Raw genomic sequence first — 17,343 nt, forward strand, 5'->3', positions numbered from 1 at the left:
CCTTTCTTGGCCTGGGGAAGAGCTATGGTCTCAGTGGACAGCCACGCTCTGCTGCCTGACAGGCTGTCAGGTGGCCTTCAGTCCCCTCCCCTTTACACCCATCAGCTAATCCCATTGGCATTTAGCCCTTTTAATAATAATAATAATAATAATAATAATAAAATACATGGAGAGACCTGGAGAGTATTATGCTAAGTGAAACAAACCAATCAGAGAAAGACAAATATCACATGATCTCACTTATTTGTGGAATAGAATGAACAAAATAGACCCAGAGACATAGAGGTAGGGTTCAGACTGACAAACCTCAGAGGGGAGAGATAAACCAAAGAACTTATATGCATGTATGCATAACCAATGGACAGAGACAACAATGCTGGGGGGGAGGGCAGAAACGGGAAGAAGGTGTCAATGGAGGAAAATGGAGAAACATCTGTAACAAAATAAATTATTTTTAAAAAGTAAAAAAGTGAAAGAAATACCAACTTTGGGCAGTGTCTTTAAAGGAAAATAAAATATTTCAAGCAGCCTGGCCAGTATGGTTCAGTGGTTGAGCATCAACCCATGCACCAAGAGGTTGCTGGTCCGATTCCTGGTCAGGACACATGCCCAGGTTGTGGGCCCAATCCCCAGTGGGGGGCATGCAGGAGGCGGCCAATTGATGTTCCCTCTTATTGATGTTTCTATCTCTTTCTCCTTCTCCCTCCTTCTCTCTCTAAAATTAATAAAGAAAAAAATCTTTAAAAAATATTTTAAACAAAAATAAATACATAAAATATGAAACAAAATGACCCCTCAAAAAATAATAATATAATTTCAAAGCTGTTCCCCTAAGTAAAATAAGTAAGATGCAGCCCTGACCAGTTTGACTCAGTGGTAGAGCGTCGGCCCGCGGACCGATGAGTTGTGGGTTCAATTCCGGCCAAGGGGCATTGCCTCAGTTGCGGTTCTTCCCCGGCAACCAGTCCATGTGTCCCTCTCATGTCGATGTTTCTCTCTCACGTTGATGTTTCTCTCTCTCTCTCCTTTCCCTCTATCTGAAGATAAATGGAAAAATATCCTCGGGTGAGGATTAAAAAAAAAAAAAGTAAGATGCAAATGTAAATCATATGCCACAATTTCTGTGAAAGAAAAAGTATATACTGTATGTCTATGTGTCTGTATACCTGTAAGGAAATAGAACATCTGGAAGAGCATCTAAGGAACCGGTGGCCGTGGTTGCATCTGGGGAGAGGAGCTGATTGCCTGGGGTCCCAGGAGGGGAGGAAGACTTAATTCTCACTCTTCACCCTTTTGCACATGTTGAGTTTTGTATTATGTATCCTCTTTCCTAGTAAAAAATAAATTAAATAATGAATGGTTATTTTGAGCCAGATACTATGATAAATTTTCCCCTTGTTTGTCCAAATTAAGCCTCAGATTAATTCTACTCTATTTCATGATCCCCATTTTATGGATAAAGAAACTGAGGCCACCCTGGCCAGCTTGGCTCAGCGGTTAGAGCGTCGGCCTGCGGTCCAGAGAGACCCAGGTTCGGTTCCCGCTAAGGGCACGTACTTCGGTTGCAGTTTGTCCCCGGCCCTGGTTGGTCGTGCGGGTGGCAGCCACTCGATGTGCCCCTTCACGTCGATGTTTCTCACTCTCTCTCCCTTTCTCTCTCTCTCCCTCCCACTCTATCTGTACAAATAATGGGGAAAAAAATATCCTCGGGTGAGGATAAAAAAAAAAAAAAAAGAAACTGAGGCCCAGGGAAGTTAATTGACTTGCGAACAAGGGTTGAGGCCAAGATGAAAAACCCAGGCAGTGCCCTGGCCAGTTTGGTTCAGCGGTTAGAGCATTGGCCCGTGGACCAATGAGTCTCGGGTTTGATTCCAGTTACGGACACGTACCTCCGTTGTGGTTCACCCTGGCACTGGTTGGGGGTGGTGCAGGAGGCAGCCAGTCGATGTGATGTTTCTGTGTCTCTCCCTCCCACCCTAACTCCCGCTCTATCTGAAGATGAATAGAAAAATATCCTCTGGTGAGGATAAAACAAAAACAAACAAAAAAAAACAGGCAACCTGATGCCAGTCTTTACTCTTGACTCCCTTGGCTTTGTTGTGGCTATGTTGCTGACCCTTCGCTGGGAGTCCCCTCCCACTCGGGTGTTTGAGAATGGTGAGGGAGTTCCTTAATAATGAGCCTTGCATTTGATTAAGAATCTGCTTCCACAAATTGCTCCCCCACAAAAATGCACACAAATGGGCCAAGAAATATGTCTATTACATGGATGTTTGTAATAGTAAAAATAATGATACAGGTTTACAATTAAAATTAGTGTGTGTCATGCACTTTGCTTGCTTTATCTGTATTAACTTATTTATTCCTCAAAAATATGGGAGGCAGGGTTTCTGGTCATCCCCATTTCACAGGTGGGATTGCTTTCACCTCACGGGGCCTCCCAAGTACTTCTGCCTCCGTCAGGGGGTTGGATGGATCCTCTGTACTGCAGGCCGACTCTCCAACCGCTGAGCCAAACCGGCCAGGGCGGATGGATCCTGTCTCTCTAACAGTAGGGCATGGATTCCTGCGTGGCCACAAACATATTTCGTGGGTTTTTTGTAAACTCCCAGTAGTAATTAAAAATTTTGTGTTTGTGTTTTGATAATAACCTTGAAAAAAAGAAAAGATACTGTAGGAACACCTAGACAGGCACCTTTCCACAGGGCGCTGGCCCTCAATCTCAGTCAACCCATCCACAGCCCACAAGGAGCCACCTCAAATGACCGATTCATTTTCAACAACTGGGAAGCACTGACTTTGGAATGTCCTGAGAGCAAAGTGGAAACAATCGCCCCACTGTCCGCCCCTATGCTCATACTGATTTTTCCCCCAGTAACAAAGCATAATGTCTCTTTTGCAGTGATGATTCACAATTTAAAGCCATTTTCCAAGTATGAGACTTTAGTGTCTTATGTTATTTAATAAGGTAAAACTCAGAGCTGACATGAAGTCAACTTGGTGTGGACAGTCCTGGGCTGGTGTGTGTCCCATATCTTGTACACGCTGCCAGGCAGGTCCGGGAGAGTTGTCAACAAAATATTTCCTAGGAAGTCTACTTTAGAGTGGTTACTTCCTTCTCTTCTCTTCTTTCTTTTCTGTACTGTTTGACGTTTTCTGTTTTGCAGTGAGGATCGTCATTTTTACAGAAAAAAAGTTTTATTATTACTTTTAAATCTTAGGGCTGCTGAATCCATCAGTAGCAAACGGGGCCCGGCATCTGCTCAGTTTGGCTGAGCCGGTGTTTTTTACTAGTGTATCGGATGCTTCCAGTACCCAGCTCCCGCCCCGCCCCGCCCCCGCCCCGCCCCCGCCCGACCTTGCTCCTCCCCCAGACTTTACTCTACAGATCGCGAAAAGCGTGGTCCAGCCCCCAGCGGCTCTCGTCTCTGTCTCGCTGTGGCCCCGCCTCCTTTCTCTGGCCCGCCCCTCTCTCCTCCCTCTTCTTTTCCATATGTCGCAAAAGACGGTGGCGCTTGACGGCCGGCGTCGTTTGACGGTAGGAGGCAACCGAGGAGGAGGAGGAAGAGAGGGTGGCAGCTGCCGCGACGCGGTCCGTGGTGGGTTCCGCGGTCCCGGCTGGAGAGTGAGGCGCGGGCGGCCGGGCCGGTGGGCTGGGCGGCGGGCCCGGCGGCCGCCCCCGCGCCGCGCCCGCGCCCGGCGGCCCGATGTGGCTGCAGCAGCGGCTTAAGGGGCTGCCGGGACTGCTGTCGAGCAGCTGGGCCCGCCGCCTACTCTGCCTGCTCGGCCTCCTGCTGCTGCTTCTGTGGTTCGGGGGCTCCGGGGCGCGGCGGGCGGCGGGCGGCCTGCACCTGCTGTCCTGGGCCCGCGGCGAGCCGGGCGCCGCCGAGCCCTCTGCCTGCCTGGAGGCAGCCACCCGTGCCTGGCGCGGCCTGCGGGAGCGAGGCGAGGCTGTGCCGCTGGGCCCTGGAGTGCCGGCCCTGGTGGCCAACGGCTTCCTGGCCCTGGACGTGGCTGCCAACCGGCTGTGGGTGACCCCGGGGGAGCGGGAGCCCGCTGTGGCGCCGGACTTTGTGCCCTTCGTGCAGCTACGCCCGCTGAATGCGCTTTCCGAAGCTGGAGAGTCAGTGCTGCTGCTGCGTGAAGGGCTGCTGCGCCGGGTGCGTTGCCTGCAGCTCGGGACCACAGGTTCCGGCGCTGCTGCCGCCGTCCCCGGGCCAGCCTCGGCCTCTGGCTTTGTCACAGGATCCAGCCGCGACTGCGTGCTGCTGCAAGAGGACTTTCTGGCGCACCGGGGCCGACCCCACGTCTATCTGCAGCGCATCCAGCTCAACAATCCCACGGATCGCGTGGCCGCGCTGCAGACTGTGGGGCCTACTGCTGGTCCGGTCCCCAGGGCCTACACCAGTACTCTAGAGAAGGTCGGAGACCATCAGTTCCTCCTGTACTCGGGCCTGTCCCCGCCTTTTCCCACTGGGCTGGTGCACCTGGTGGTTGTGGCCGCCAAGAAACTAGTGAACCGGCTCCAAGTGGCTCCCAAGACGCAACTGGATGAGACGGTGCTGTGGGTGGTGCATGTCTCAGGCCCTGTTAACCCTCAGGTGCTCAAAAGCAAAGCCGCCAAGGAGCTCAAGGTGCTCCAGGACTTGGCACGGAAGGAAATGTTGGAGCTCTTGGAGATGCCCGCAGCTGAGCTGCTTCAGGACCACCAGCGCCTCTGGGCTCAGCTCTTCAGCCCAGGTGAGGCCTGGCAAGTACTTGGTTCATAATCCACATCTTGCACCAGGGTGAACATGTGCGCCCCCTCCCCCACCCCATGTCCCTTCAAGGTCTGCAGGGGTTAAAACTTGGGTGTGGCCTTTAACCTGGGGCTGACTCTACTCCATCACTTAGTGTCTGAGTGACCCGGACAAATAGCCTAATCTTTCTGGACTTGTAATCAGTAATAACAGTAGCACCCACTTCAGAGCCTTTTATGAGATTCTAAAGAGTGTAATGGCTAGGTCTTATTATTGTTCTTGTAGGTGAGGCCTGATTTGAGCAAAGTGATTTGGCAGGTCAATTTGTAAAGGATAAAATAGCAGGCAGAGAGAGGCCTGGTCGCTCCCCAGATTCTTTCCTCCATTCCCCATAGTCTGGCTGGTGACAAACGTGGGCTTACTGACATCCCTGGAGGCTGAGGTGTGCCCTAGCTGGTTGTGGCTGCAGTTTTTTCACAAGGAAGTAGAGGGACCTCTTTCAGCAGGTGGGATGTTCTGTCACATGAAAACTTCTTTCCCCCTTGACTGTTGAAGAAAGAAAGTCCTGTTCTATGTGAGAGAGCGATTTTGGCTTCCAGGGTTCAAGCTGTCTGAATCGTTATATTTCGTTGCTCAAGGAGACTTGAATCCCTTCAGCCAGTGTGAATGCTTCTGCCCAGGGTCTGTTCTCCACAGAGAAGACAGAAGTGAGCAGAACATTTGAATATGTAAGAAAGATAGCTTTCCAGAACAAGAAGTGCTGTGAGAAAAGGTTTTAAAAATGTGATTGGGGGTGACTGGAGGGGGAGGTAACAGTGTGTGGGTATGTGGGCGGGGGGCAGACTCTGTTTAGCTCCAGTTGTTAGGGAGGCCTCTCTGAAGAGGAGCCACTTAGCTTAGACCTGAATAGCAAGGAAGCCAGCCAGCAGGCCAGAGCCCTGAGGCAGGAGCCGATTTGGTTGAGTGGCCACTGTGGCTGGCAAGTAGTGAGCAAGGGGAGGGTAGTGGGCGGTGAGGTCAGACAGGGGAGGCTGGTGGTGGCCAGGTCTTAAAGGGTCTTATAGTCCTTGGTGAGGATGGTGAATTTTACTGTAAATGGTACGTGTTTTGTTTGTTTGTTTGTTTTGTTTTTTTATCCTCACCCGAGGACATTTTTCCTTTTTTGTTGTTGTTGTTGTTCAGGGAGCGTGGGAGGGAGAGAGAGAGAGAGAAACATCGACGTGAAAGGGACACATCAAGTGGCTGCCACCCGCACAACCCAACCAGGGCCGGGGACAAACTGCGAACGAGGTACGTGCCCTTAGTGGGAACTGAACCCGGGTCTCTCTGGACCGCAGGCCGACGCTCTAACCACTGAGCCAAATCAGCCAGTGCCTGCTGCATATTTTTAAAGGTCCTTATGGCCCCTGTATGCAGAGTATAGACCATACGGGAGCAAAAGTGGAGAATGGAGACCAGATAAGAGATTTTTGCTGGAGCTCAGGTGAAAGAGGAGGGTGGCTGTGACCAGAGTTGTAATTGTGGGGACAGAAGTGGATGGGTTCTGATACCTTCGAAGGTGGAGCCACCATGACTTTTCCACGGACTGGCTATAGGGAATGAGAACTTGAGGGTGACTCCTGAATTTGGCGGGGAGGGCTTGAGCATGTGTCTGGAGACAGCTTGGGGAAGGATAGGTTTGGGGCTGGAAGAATTAAACTGTGTCAGGTTCAAAATGCCTGTCAGACATCCAGGTGGAGACACCAAGCAGGTGGTCTGTTGGTTGAGTCTAAAGGTCATACAGACTTGGGAGATCCCATGTTCAGATGTTACTTAAAGCTACAGGGCTGGAGAGGGGGAGAGGATAGAGGGGAGAAGCCCAAGACTGGCCAGGGCAGCGGTGACGGTGTTCTGAAGTGGGACTTTTTACTTGGTTGGCACCAAGTTCTGGCGATGTCTGTGTTCTCTTGGGCTCTGGCAGGAGGCGCCACTGCCTTTTAACGAGATTTTAGGATTTAAGCCTGTGGGGCTCAGGTTGGTCACGTGAGAAAGCCAGGCAGGATGACTTTCTCTCTTACTCCAGGGAAACTGGAGCTGCCGTTTTTATCCCTAGGGACAAAAAACGTCGCTGCTGCTGCTGCTGCTGCTGCTCTCCATTCATAACCTCAGCCTCTCGGCCATGCCATTCCCCCTTAACGAGCAACCTTTGTGCCGTCAACAGGTGTAGAAATGAAGAAGATCACGGATGCCCACACCCCGTCTGGCCTGACCGTGAACCTGACCCTGTATTACATGCTGTCCTGCTCACCAGCCCCACTGCTCAGCCCCAACCTGAGCCGCAGGGAGCGAGACCAGATGGAGTCGACGCTCAACTATGAAGATCACTGCTTCAGCGGCCACGCCACCATGCACGCGGAGAACCTCTGGCCGGGCCGGCTGTCCTCTGTGCAGCAGATCCTCCAGCTCTCCGACTTGTGGAAGCTGACCCTGCAGAAGCGCGGCTGCAAGGGGCTGGTGAAGGTGGGCGCCCCAGGCATCCTGCAGGGTATGGTGCTCAGCTTCGGCGGGCTGCAGTTCACCGAGAACCACCTCCAGTTCCAGGCCGACCCCGACGTGCTGCACAACAGCTACGCCCTGCGTGGCATCCGCTACAAGAATGACCACATCAACCTGGCTGTGCTCTCGGACACCGAGGGCAAGCCCTACCTGCACGTGTCCGTGGAGGCCCGCGGCCAGCCCGTCAAGATCTACGCCTGCGAAGCTGGCTGCCTGGACGAGCCTGTAGAGCTGACCTCGGCACTGCAGGGCCACACCTTCTCAGTCATGGTGACGCAGCCCATCACGCCACTGCTCTACATCTCCACCGACCTCACGCACCTGCAGGACCTGCGGCACACGCTGCACCTCAAGGCCATCCTGGCCCATGACGAGCACATGGCCCAGCAGGACCCCGGGCTGCCCTTCCTCTTCTGGTTCAGCGTGGCCTCCCTCATCACCCTCTTCCACCTCTTCCTCTTCAAGCTCATCTACAATGAGTACTGTGGGCCTGGGGCCAAGCCTCTCTTCAGGAGTAAGGTATAAAGCCCCTGTGTCTTCAGAGCCCAAGGCCCCGGCCTTGTGTTCTGTCCTGATCCAGGAGGGGGTGAGGCCTGGGCAGTCATGGGGGGCCCTTTAATCTGGTGCCCACAGCCCTTAACACATAGAGAGGAGTGAGTATGTTTTAAAAGGACATTAAAGTCCTGGCCAGTTTGGCTCAGCGGTTGGAGCATCGGCCTGCGGTACAGAGAGACCCGGGTTGGTTCCCGCTAAGGGCACGTACATCGGTTGCAGTTTGTCCCCGGCCCTGGTTTGGTCATGCGGGTGGCAGCCACTCGATGTGTCCCTTCACATCGATGTTTCTCTCTCTCTCTCTTCCTCTCTCTCCCTCCCGCTCTATCTGTACAAAAAAATGGAAAAATGTCCTCGGGTGAGAATAAAAAAATAAAAATAAAATAAAAGGACATTAAAAGTCAGCTTTTGAGAGGAGACCATAGGAAGGGACAGCTGTGGCTAGATGAGCCCACTGGCCTCCCTGGGACGTGGGCAGTTGTCCCCCACCCCCCCCCCCAAATGAAGCTCAGCATCTGAAAATAACTGCAACAGAGCCCTAGGTTAACCTGAAGCCTCTGTCTAAACTGCTGGTGGGACCCCCATCCTAACCCCGGTCGGTCCCTCACTGGCCAGCAGAGGTGGTCATCTCGTGAGCACAGGACAGGGTCACTCCCCTCGTGCTTCCTCAGACAGCTTTGCCCCCAGGAAGCCATGATTTTGACCACAGTGCGTGGGGCTTGCACCTGGAATATATCTCAGGACATCAGGATCGGTGTCTCGGGGAGGCCCCTCCTGCACCCCCTGCGCCCCCTTTTCTCACTGCCAGGTTTTCCTGGGAGGAAGACTGGAGGGACCGCCGTTGGCAGTCACGGTAGAAAGTGCTGGAAGGGGAACAGCCTGTCTCCTGTCCCCTCTGCCCACCGTGAGAGGAGAGGTAGATGAAGCTCTAGGTCTGTGTCCCCAAGCAGTTCAAGGGCCAGGCCCCGCAGGAGAGATGCGGCACCACCTTCGCAGAGGCCTTGTGGCCAGGACCTGGAGAAGGAAGTCGCGCTCCACCTGAAGGAGTGGGAGGAGGTGGGAGGAGGTTTGAGCTCCTCGGGCTTGAAGAACAGATGGAAAGTCAGATCAGAAGGAAATGGGCAGGCGCCATCCGTGAGGCTTCTGGGCCGTCTGTAACAGCCGCTGTGTGGTTTGCAGTGCGTGGGTGGCCGCCTCCGTGGATCCCGAGGCTGCTTTTCCCTGCTGGTGGTGGGCTTCTCTGCTTTAAGGTGGCATGCACCTATCCACCTCGTTCCCCACGTAATCGGGGAGACAAGCCAAACTGCCTTCATGGCGTGCGGCCCCGTGTCCCTCAGTTTACTTGTGCTAGAGCTGACCACACCACCGTGGAGCCCAGGGATCACTGCGCTAGGCCAAGGAGTCCCCAGACCACCAGATCCAGGGTAGTTCTAGCCTGTCGCTGGGCCAGGAGCTGTCTGCATCCAGACAGAGCCTGGGTGGGACGCCACCAGGGCCTCTCCATGGCCGCTCCCTTAGTATTCCCGTAGCCGTCCACGGGTTGGCGCCAGCAGTAACAACCTGTTTTGTTGATTGAACAGGAAGACCCCAGTGTCTGAGCGAACCAGCAGCCCTGCTTTCCGCCGCCAGTTGCACAAGACGCCCAGCACTGACGCTGCTGCTACGGACAAGGGACCCTTTGAAAGCACCTACTCTTTTGTGCCTTGTTGGGGGACACCAGTGCTGCAGAAGCGCGTGGATGTGCAGGAGTTCGCACTGGGCAGCGGGAGAGGAGGGCCGGGGACGTTTGTAAGCTTTCGACTCAATAAAATGAACTAAATGGAAAATACTTGAAATTGAACTCGCTCCTTCCACTTCCCCCTTCCTCGGCCCAGGGACTCGGCCTCTTTTGAAAGGACTTGTCTAGGGAAAACTGGGCTTTTTCCTAATTCAACGTGCTCCTTCTTGACTGAAATTTTAATTTATTGTGGAGATTTCGCTGGATGGCTTTGGCATCCACTTCTGACGGTGAATCTTGGTGACGTCCGATCTCGCCGCAGGAGTGGCGTCGGGGGCTCTGCCGCTCTGGCCGGTGTGAGGGCTGGGTCTCGGGTCGTCCTCAGGTTTGCACACTGTCTTTCCCACGAGCCCGTGGGGATCTGTGCTTCTGTACTTCTGGGCTTTAGGGGAAGTGTTTAACTTTCAGTGATTGATGATTGTTGGGTTTTGAAATACCAAAGCTTTCTTTTGTTCTGTTTTTAAATAAATCTCTTTCAAACTTCCATGATCTGTTTGTGTGTGGTTGAAACCTTTGGAGACACCTCTCTCCCCGTCACCAGACCTTGGGTAGTGTCCGAAGCAGAAGGGCCAGCCACCCAGCCCCGCGTGACAACAGGAATTCTTTTCCCACGTCTCCCCCCGCGGGAGGAGTCCACTCAGATGTGGAGGTGGCCGCTTTGCTGCCCCCTGGGCTGCGCTGGGTAGTGCTGCCCAGTGACCGGTTGAAAAGCATCGCACTGGTGCCCTGGCCGGTTTGGCTCAGCGGTTGGAGTGTTGGCCTGTGGACCAGAGTCCTGGGTTCGGTTCCCGTAAGGGCACGTACCCCACCCCCCCAAAAAAAAAGAAAAAAAAAAAAGAAAAGCATCACATTGGTCCTTTCCCTGCTTCAATGCCCTCTCCCCCACCTGCCCTCTTAGCCTCAATTTGCCTGCCCTGGGCTTTGCTGGCCATAGGACTGGGCAGCAGGGGAACAAACCTCAGTGGGCTTCTGCCAGTTGTTTGCTAAAACTAAGATCTGACCCTGCCTTTGTGGGGAGAGGATGGAGCCGGGCCCTGGACCAAAGGACTGAGCTGGCGTGGCAGCCCACCCGGGAGGCTGGCACCCTCAGTGTTGCAGCTTGGAGCAGTCTGTCTCCCCGGGAGCCTGGTTGGTGTGCCAAGAGCTGGATGTCTGGCCACAACAGCCGGCCAGGAACAAAAGTAAACAAGGGTCAGGCTTCACGACCAGCTGCCCTGGTTTTCCTGCCGCTTCAGCCCCTGGCACCTTCCCCTCCCGCTCTGCGTAGTGCGGAGCCGAGAATCTCCCTCCTCTCCAGCCTGGGTCATTGGCTGGCTTGCCCATTTCGGGGAGTGGAGCCCTCATGGGGCGCAGTCGGTGTGACTGATGAAATGACAAGCCCTCTAGTCTAGCAAACCGAGGCTGCTGACAGCAGGAGGGCACTTCGCAGCCCCACTCCCTCGGTTTAACTTGGAACCCGGCGTGTTGTAGGCTCCCATCCGTGGATAAACGAACCCACGGACCTGGTGCCCGAGGGATATCTACCGAACGACCAACGTTTCAATAAACTAACATTTGTAAATTAGAGCTCTCATTTCAGCGCTCACCATATGTGTGAGGTGTTTCACGTGAACTTGGCCCTGTGCGAGGAGGATGTTGCTGAGGGTTAAGATCTCAATTGGATAGATGAGGAGATGACCTCAGACTGAATAATTGCCCAGGACCATGCAGCTGTTGAACGCCAGGCTGGGGTGCACACTGGGGCTTGCTGTAGGCCCCACCTCTCTCTCAGCCCTGCACTCACTCCACCCCCACCCTCCCACCCTGTAAGAAGGACTGGGGGTCAGGCCCTTTTCCTCCGCTCCAGGATGGGTCAGCAGCCGCTGTAAAAGTGACTGTTCCTCCATTCAGCCCCCCTTGCAGAGAGGAGATCCTGGGAGACCTGTTGGAAGCAGGCCGGGCACTGACCCTTAGTGGGTCCTCGCACAGCCCACTCACATCCTGGGAGCACCCGCGTACTTAGCCTCTTGGGCAGGATGCCCAAAGGGACTTGATCGAATTACCTTTTCGGGGGCGGACACCTGGTGTGGAAAATAAGCTTGCATACTATGCAGCACTTCCCCACAGCTGAACAGGCGGCTTGGGAATGGCCGCACTTCCTGAAACCTACCTGCCCTGCACACTTCTGTGCCCCATTGCGTGTCCTCGCAGCCCACCTTCGACTCCTGCCGTGGTTGCAGCCACCAGCTCTGTGCAGAGGTAAGGACCCGGACCCGATGGCATCTTGCTTTGGTTTCTCTCTTACCTTCAGGAAGCTGCTCAGCACTGAGCATGTGTAGCCTCCAAGCGTGTGAACAATGACACTGGGGCAGTGTTACCTATGGTGGGCGGAGCCAGAGGACAAGGGCTCCTGCCGCTGTCCCTCGGGTGGACAATTCTGAGACACAGTCTATATACAGCTCCTCAGGCAGCCCGGCAGGATCAGGCCTCCACTGCCCACGCTGATGAACTCGATAAGCCACCCTCGACTTTGCCCTCTGTTTTACCCTCCTCCAGTCTCCCATTCTCGTCCTTGGGGATCTCTTCCCAAATAAACTTCCTGCACACAAGCTCCTGCCTCAGACTAAGACACTAACCATGAGGCCCATGGCTCCTCTGGAGGGTTTTTCCAAGAGCAAGTGGGATTCTCCCACAGACCTTATTATAGACTGAAGGTTTGTGTCCCGTCCCCTCCAAATTCATATGCTGAAATCCTACCCCCAATGTGATGGTCTTTGGAGATGAGGCCTTTGGGAGGTGATCAGGTCATGAGGGTGGACCCCTCATGTATGGGATTAGTGCCCTAATAAGAGAGACCCCAGAGAGCTCTCTAGTCCTTTTCCTGCCACATGAGGACACAGGAGAAGACAGCAGACTGCAACCCAGAAGACAGTGTCACCAGAACCTGACTGCTGGCACCCTGACCTCGGACTTCCAGCCTCCAAAACGGAAAGAAATACATTTCGGTTTTTTATAAGTCCCCAGCCTACTGAATTCTGTTACAGGAGCCCAAACGGCCTAGGACAAGCATACTCTTCCAGGAAAGGAATAGAACTTTGCAGGGGTGAGAACAAACCAAGAATACAGGGATTCACAGGACGTCGGACGAGGAAGAAACCTTAGAGCTTTTCTTGCTCAAGAGTTTATAACCTGACTTCACGGGACCTATGACCCCCTGGAATTACAAACTACGTACATTTTTTTTTTTTCATGAGAGGTTCTGTAGCTTTCCTTGAATCCTCAAAAGGATGCCTGACTTTAAAAACCGTAAGAACAAGATAACCTGCACTGTGGGGTCTTGTTTTTGCCCTCCTTCCCGGAAGCAGCAGTGGCCTGAGCTTCTGAAGTCTGGTTGGGGGTCTGGCATTTGGGCAGATCGCCCCACACTGTGGAGCAGTTGCTGTCCTGCAGTAAGGAGGCTTGGGGAGGGTGGGGTCACCTCAACTGTGGAGTGCTTGCCAAGCAAACAGCCTCACCCTGAACAAGTTACCTATGGCCTGACACCCCTGGTTCCGGGAGCCTCTTCTCTGGACTTTGGCCAGTGGAAGCCTCAGACACTAGTTTGCTTCAGCAAATGTTCACTGAGAATCCTCTAGCAGGCTCTGCATCTTGGCCTTTGGGTGACAAAGGGGGAAAGTTACATTTGATGAACATCTACTGTGTGCTTACGTTCTGTGAAGGCAGGGGCTGTATCACCTCTGGAAGGCCAGAAACTAGCACAAGGCCAGGCACAGGGTAGATGTTCAAAGAATGCTTGTTGAATTGCATTTGTCTGCATTATGTCATTTAATCCTTGTGATTCAATGAAGACTTTGGGGTTGCAAGTGACAGAAAACTTTCTTTTTTTTTAATCCTTACCTGAGGACATTTTTCTTTTTTGTTGTTCAGATAGAGTGGGAGGGAGAAAGAGAGAGAGAGAAACATCAACATGAAAGGGATACATCAAGTGGCTGCCACCTGCACGACCAACCAGGGCCGGGTACAAACTGCAACCGAGATATGAACCCTTAGCGGGAACCGAACCTGCATCTCTCTGGGCCGCAGGCTGATGCTCTAACTGCTGAGCCAAACCAGCCAGGGCAGAAAATGTAATCATAACTGATTTAAGTAAAAGGAAAAGGACTGATTCACATAACAATGTAGTCTAGTAGGAGCTTCAGGAATGGCTTGATCCAGACTCAAGTGACTTCAGTAGGATGCATTGCTTGCTTCTGGTAGATGGGCTTCCATCCTCAGATTGGCTACCCTTGTGGTAACAAAATGGCCAGTTAACCACAAGACTGATGCCTTCCTAGCAAGGCCAGCAGAGTCTGAGTCCCAGCATTCCTACTCAAAGTGCTGAGGTTCACCTCTCATTGGATGGCCCATCCCTGAGCCAATCACTGAGGCTAGAGTGCAAGGGGCATGTTAATTCGATTAGACCACTCAAGCCACCTCCTCAGATCTGGGCATGGGGGTCAACCTCAAATAGGAGAGGAGTGGTTCCCAGAGGAAATTAGGGGTACTCTTATCTTAATCTTCCTGATGGTCCAATGATACCATCTTTGGTTCTTGGGAGCCTTTTTCCTGGCTCATGCCTGGAAGCACCCATTTCTCTAAGGAGCCTGCTCCCTTTGAATTGGTGACCGTAATCTGGGAGCTTCGAGTACTCATTACATTGGTTGTGTTTTTGCCAAAGGTGAACAAGAAGGTTAAAAACCCCTGCTTTAGATACACACCCAGCCCTCAGAGCCCAAAGAAAGCACTGGCTCCAGGCACTGAATTCTGACTGACCACAGCTGGTCATCTGAGGGAAAGAAGGTATAATACCATCTTATCTTGAATCATGTTTGGGAACAAGAGAGCAGGCTGGAGTGGTAACTGCCTCAGGCTCCCTGAACTTGGGCTGTGGTTCTCTACAAGAGCTGGTCACAGGGAGGAGCTTGGGAGGCTGAGAAACGGAGCCCCAGGACGAACGGAACCTCGGGATACCTGCCCTTCCTCCTGTCCTGGGGTAGATCCTGCTCATCTTCTTGCCGGGTATTCTCACACCTGTAGCGGCCTCACGTCTGCCTAGACTCTAGTGGTTCTCAACCTTCCTAATGCGGCGACTCTTTAATACGGTTCCTCATGTTGCGGTGACCCCCAACCATAAAATCATTTTTGTTGCTACTTCAAAAATGTAATTTTGTTTCCCGATGATCTTAGGCGACCCTTGTGAAAGGGTCCTTTGACCCCAAAGGGGTCACGACCCACAGGTTGAGAACCGCTGAAAGACTACATTTCCCAGCCTGCCCAAAACTAAGTTCTGGCCAATGGGATTGGTTAAAAAATTCACTTCCCAGCTGAGTTTCATCAAATCCATTATAACCACCATCAAATGTCTTTCCCCATCCAGTTCTAGTTTTAAGGCTAATGACCTCATCAGATAACAAAACAAAACAAACAAAAACCCTGCGATATTTATAAAAATGTTAGAGAAAAACCTCACTTTTTTTTGTTTTTGGTACGTGCCTCTAGCTGGAACCTAACCTGGGATCCGCAGACCAGTGCTCCAACCGTTGAGCCAAACCAGCCAGGGCAAAACCTCACATTTTTTAAAAGTTATTTTAAAAAGCAATCAAAACTTACAATAAGTACAACACTTAACAGCCAGAGTCAGAAAGGTGCTAGGACTCACTGGCATCTACTCTCTTCAGCCCCACGCGAAGCCCGAAAGCATATGGGTGGGCTCCAAGTGTAAACACTCGAGGTACAGAAACTCTAAAACTAGGCGACAAGATCCTGATCTTTTACAGCAGGGTCACTGCAGGGGGGGGTGTCTCCGAACCCCGACGCAGCTCGGGATATCTCTTTGCATTCACCCTCAAGTCAGAACTCGCAGAGAGATATACCTAGTCTTGCACGCCTTTCGGTGTAGCTTTCTTACATTCTAGGAAGTGAAGTGGTGTTTAAAAAGGAAAGTTACAAGGAAGTGGAAACAATAGTCATTAATTGTTTAATCTACTTTTTAAACTCCGCTTATTAGCCCTGCAAAGCAAGGCCTCAAAAAATTAGTTCAAAACTCAGAATTGTTCCTCTCCACGGAAATCTTTAGTAAAAGGCGAAAGATTTATGCGATCTGAAGAGAAACCAGAGTATGCTGCCCATCTAGCGCCCACATTTCTCGGGTAACTGTTACCCCTAATTCTATAATGGTGATTATTTACCCGAAAGAGCTAACGACTTCTCCCTTTTCCCCAGACATTTCCGCGAGAGAGGCCTCATTTTGTGGGAAAAAATAGTTCTAAGAAAACAGGAGAATCTAGGCATTTTTTTATATCGGAAATTTGTCTCTTTTCTGTGCAGTGCATTGTGGGTATGCAAATGAGCTCAGCCCTCGCTCTCCGGGTCCCGGAAACACCTTAAATAGTTCGTTCCTCTCGGTGCTGGGACCGCAACTACCGCCAGGGGCAGAGCCCCGAAGCCAGATTTGGGCAATAGAAACCCGAGCCTGGTCTAACCAGAAAAAGTCCGATTCGAGTAAGATTTGTTCTGGATCTAAATACATAAATTCAAATTCTAACATGAAATAAAACCTAAGCAGAGTTGCCTTTATTTATGCATTAAACCAAAGCGCATGGAGCGCTGTTGGAAACCCTGCGCTGGGCTCAGGGACGGCAGAGCCTGCCTTCTCCAGGGAGGCGCTGCGCGACGGGAGCGCCCGCTGGGTGTGGGCAGCCCGATCGCAGAACGATCTCTGCTGTCTGGGCAGAGCCTGCGATGATCCGCAGTAGCAGGGTGGTGGGGGCACTCTGGCAGCGAGGCACAGTGCTGGAGGGGTGGGTAACCAGACGGCCTTCAGTGCCCATCTAAGAGCCTGGATTTACCTGGGAGGACATGGGGGGAGGCATGGAAAAGTTTTAGAAGAGAGTGATGTGCCCAGCCAGTGTGGCTCCGGGCATTGAGCGTTGGCCCAGGGACTGACAGGTCCCGTTTGATTTCTGGGCCGGGCACCTGCAGGGGTTGCCTGCTGGATCCCCAGTAGGGAGCGTGCAGGAGGCAGCCCATCGATGTTTCTCTCTCGCACAGATGTTTCTATTTTTCTCTCTAAAAAATCAATAAAAACATTTTTTTAAAAAAAGGGAGTAATAGGATCAGATCAGTGTTTTAATACAGAGCTCTCGCCACGTATGGTGCCTGGATCTGTAACAGATCTGCATGGAAAACATCACCTCCGGCAACGCAAGTGCATGTCCTAGACGGGAACCCAAGCGGCGACCCTTTGGTCCTCTCTAACCCCTGAGCCAAATCGGCCAGAGCCCAGCGTGGGGTTTCACACGCACTCCAGGTGATGGAGATACAGGCTAGGTTGAGAACCTCTGTTGGCCAACCATTCTGTCTACTGCGGGGATTGTAGGAACAGAAGGTTTGGAGGGGTGATTTGGGAAGCTGAGCATTAAAGCTCAAGAGAACCTAGCGGTGGCCTGGATGGGGGGCAAGGCTTGGGAAAGGGTGGGAGGTGAGGAGAGAAAAAGTCTAGGTACAGCCTTAGAGGATGGTGTTACAAACAAGAGCAGCATCCGAAGGAGATTTGGACGATTCCGGGGGTGGGCAGGAGGAAGCTCAGGAGTGGGGGCTGCACAGGATCAAGGGCAGAAGAGAGCTGTCAACTGTGCTAATGTCCATGAGAGGTCAAGTAAGGGGCACTGCAGAGGCCAGCGGGTATCACAGCAGAAAAGTGGGTGACCCTGCCAAGAGGTG

The 17,343-nt window shown here is 52.5% G+C and overlaps 2 protein-coding genes and 1 non-coding gene across 3 annotated transcripts in view; 1 reads left to right on the top strand and 2 right to left on the bottom strand.

The window, feature by feature from the left end:
• The window catches only part of PLOD1 (procollagen-lysine,2-oxoglutarate 5-dioxygenase 1), a 29,736-nt gene extending 28,406 nt beyond the window's left edge, over positions 1-1,330 (bottom strand). Inside the window, exon 1 of the mRNA XM_036256067.1 lies at positions 1,167-1,330. Within this exon, the coding sequence (XP_036111960.1) occupies positions 1,167-1,197 (31 nt within the window). The 5' untranslated portion in view covers positions 1,198-1,330. The remainder of the gene's footprint in view (positions 1-1,166) is intronic.
• A 2,197-nt stretch (positions 1,331-3,527) lies between these two features.
• KIAA2013 (KIAA2013 ortholog) lies at positions 3,528-10,082 on the top strand. The gene is made up of 3 exons (XM_036256068.1): positions 3,528-4,740; positions 6,940-7,793; positions 9,407-10,082. Exons 1-3 carry the CDS (start codon positions 3,708-3,710, stop codon positions 9,422-9,424), a joined length of 1,905 nt encoding a protein of 634 aa, XP_036111961.1. The 5' UTR covers positions 3,528-3,707; the 3' UTR covers positions 9,425-10,082.
• Positions 10,083-15,626: 5,544 nt separating this feature from the next.
• LOC118627290 lies at positions 15,627-15,741 on the bottom strand. Its single transcript, XR_004959055.1, has one exon. It is a non-coding gene; the product is annotated as a U5 spliceosomal RNA (small nuclear RNA).
• Between the last annotated feature and the right edge of the window lie 1,602 nt (positions 15,742-17,343).

This window comes from Molossus molossus, unplaced genomic scaffold (genome assembly GCF_014108415.1).
Source record: "Molossus molossus isolate mMolMol1 unplaced genomic scaffold, mMolMol1.p scaffold_m16_p_12, whole genome shotgun sequence".
Lineage (NCBI taxonomy): Eukaryota > Metazoa > Chordata > Mammalia > Chiroptera > Molossidae > Molossus > Molossus molossus.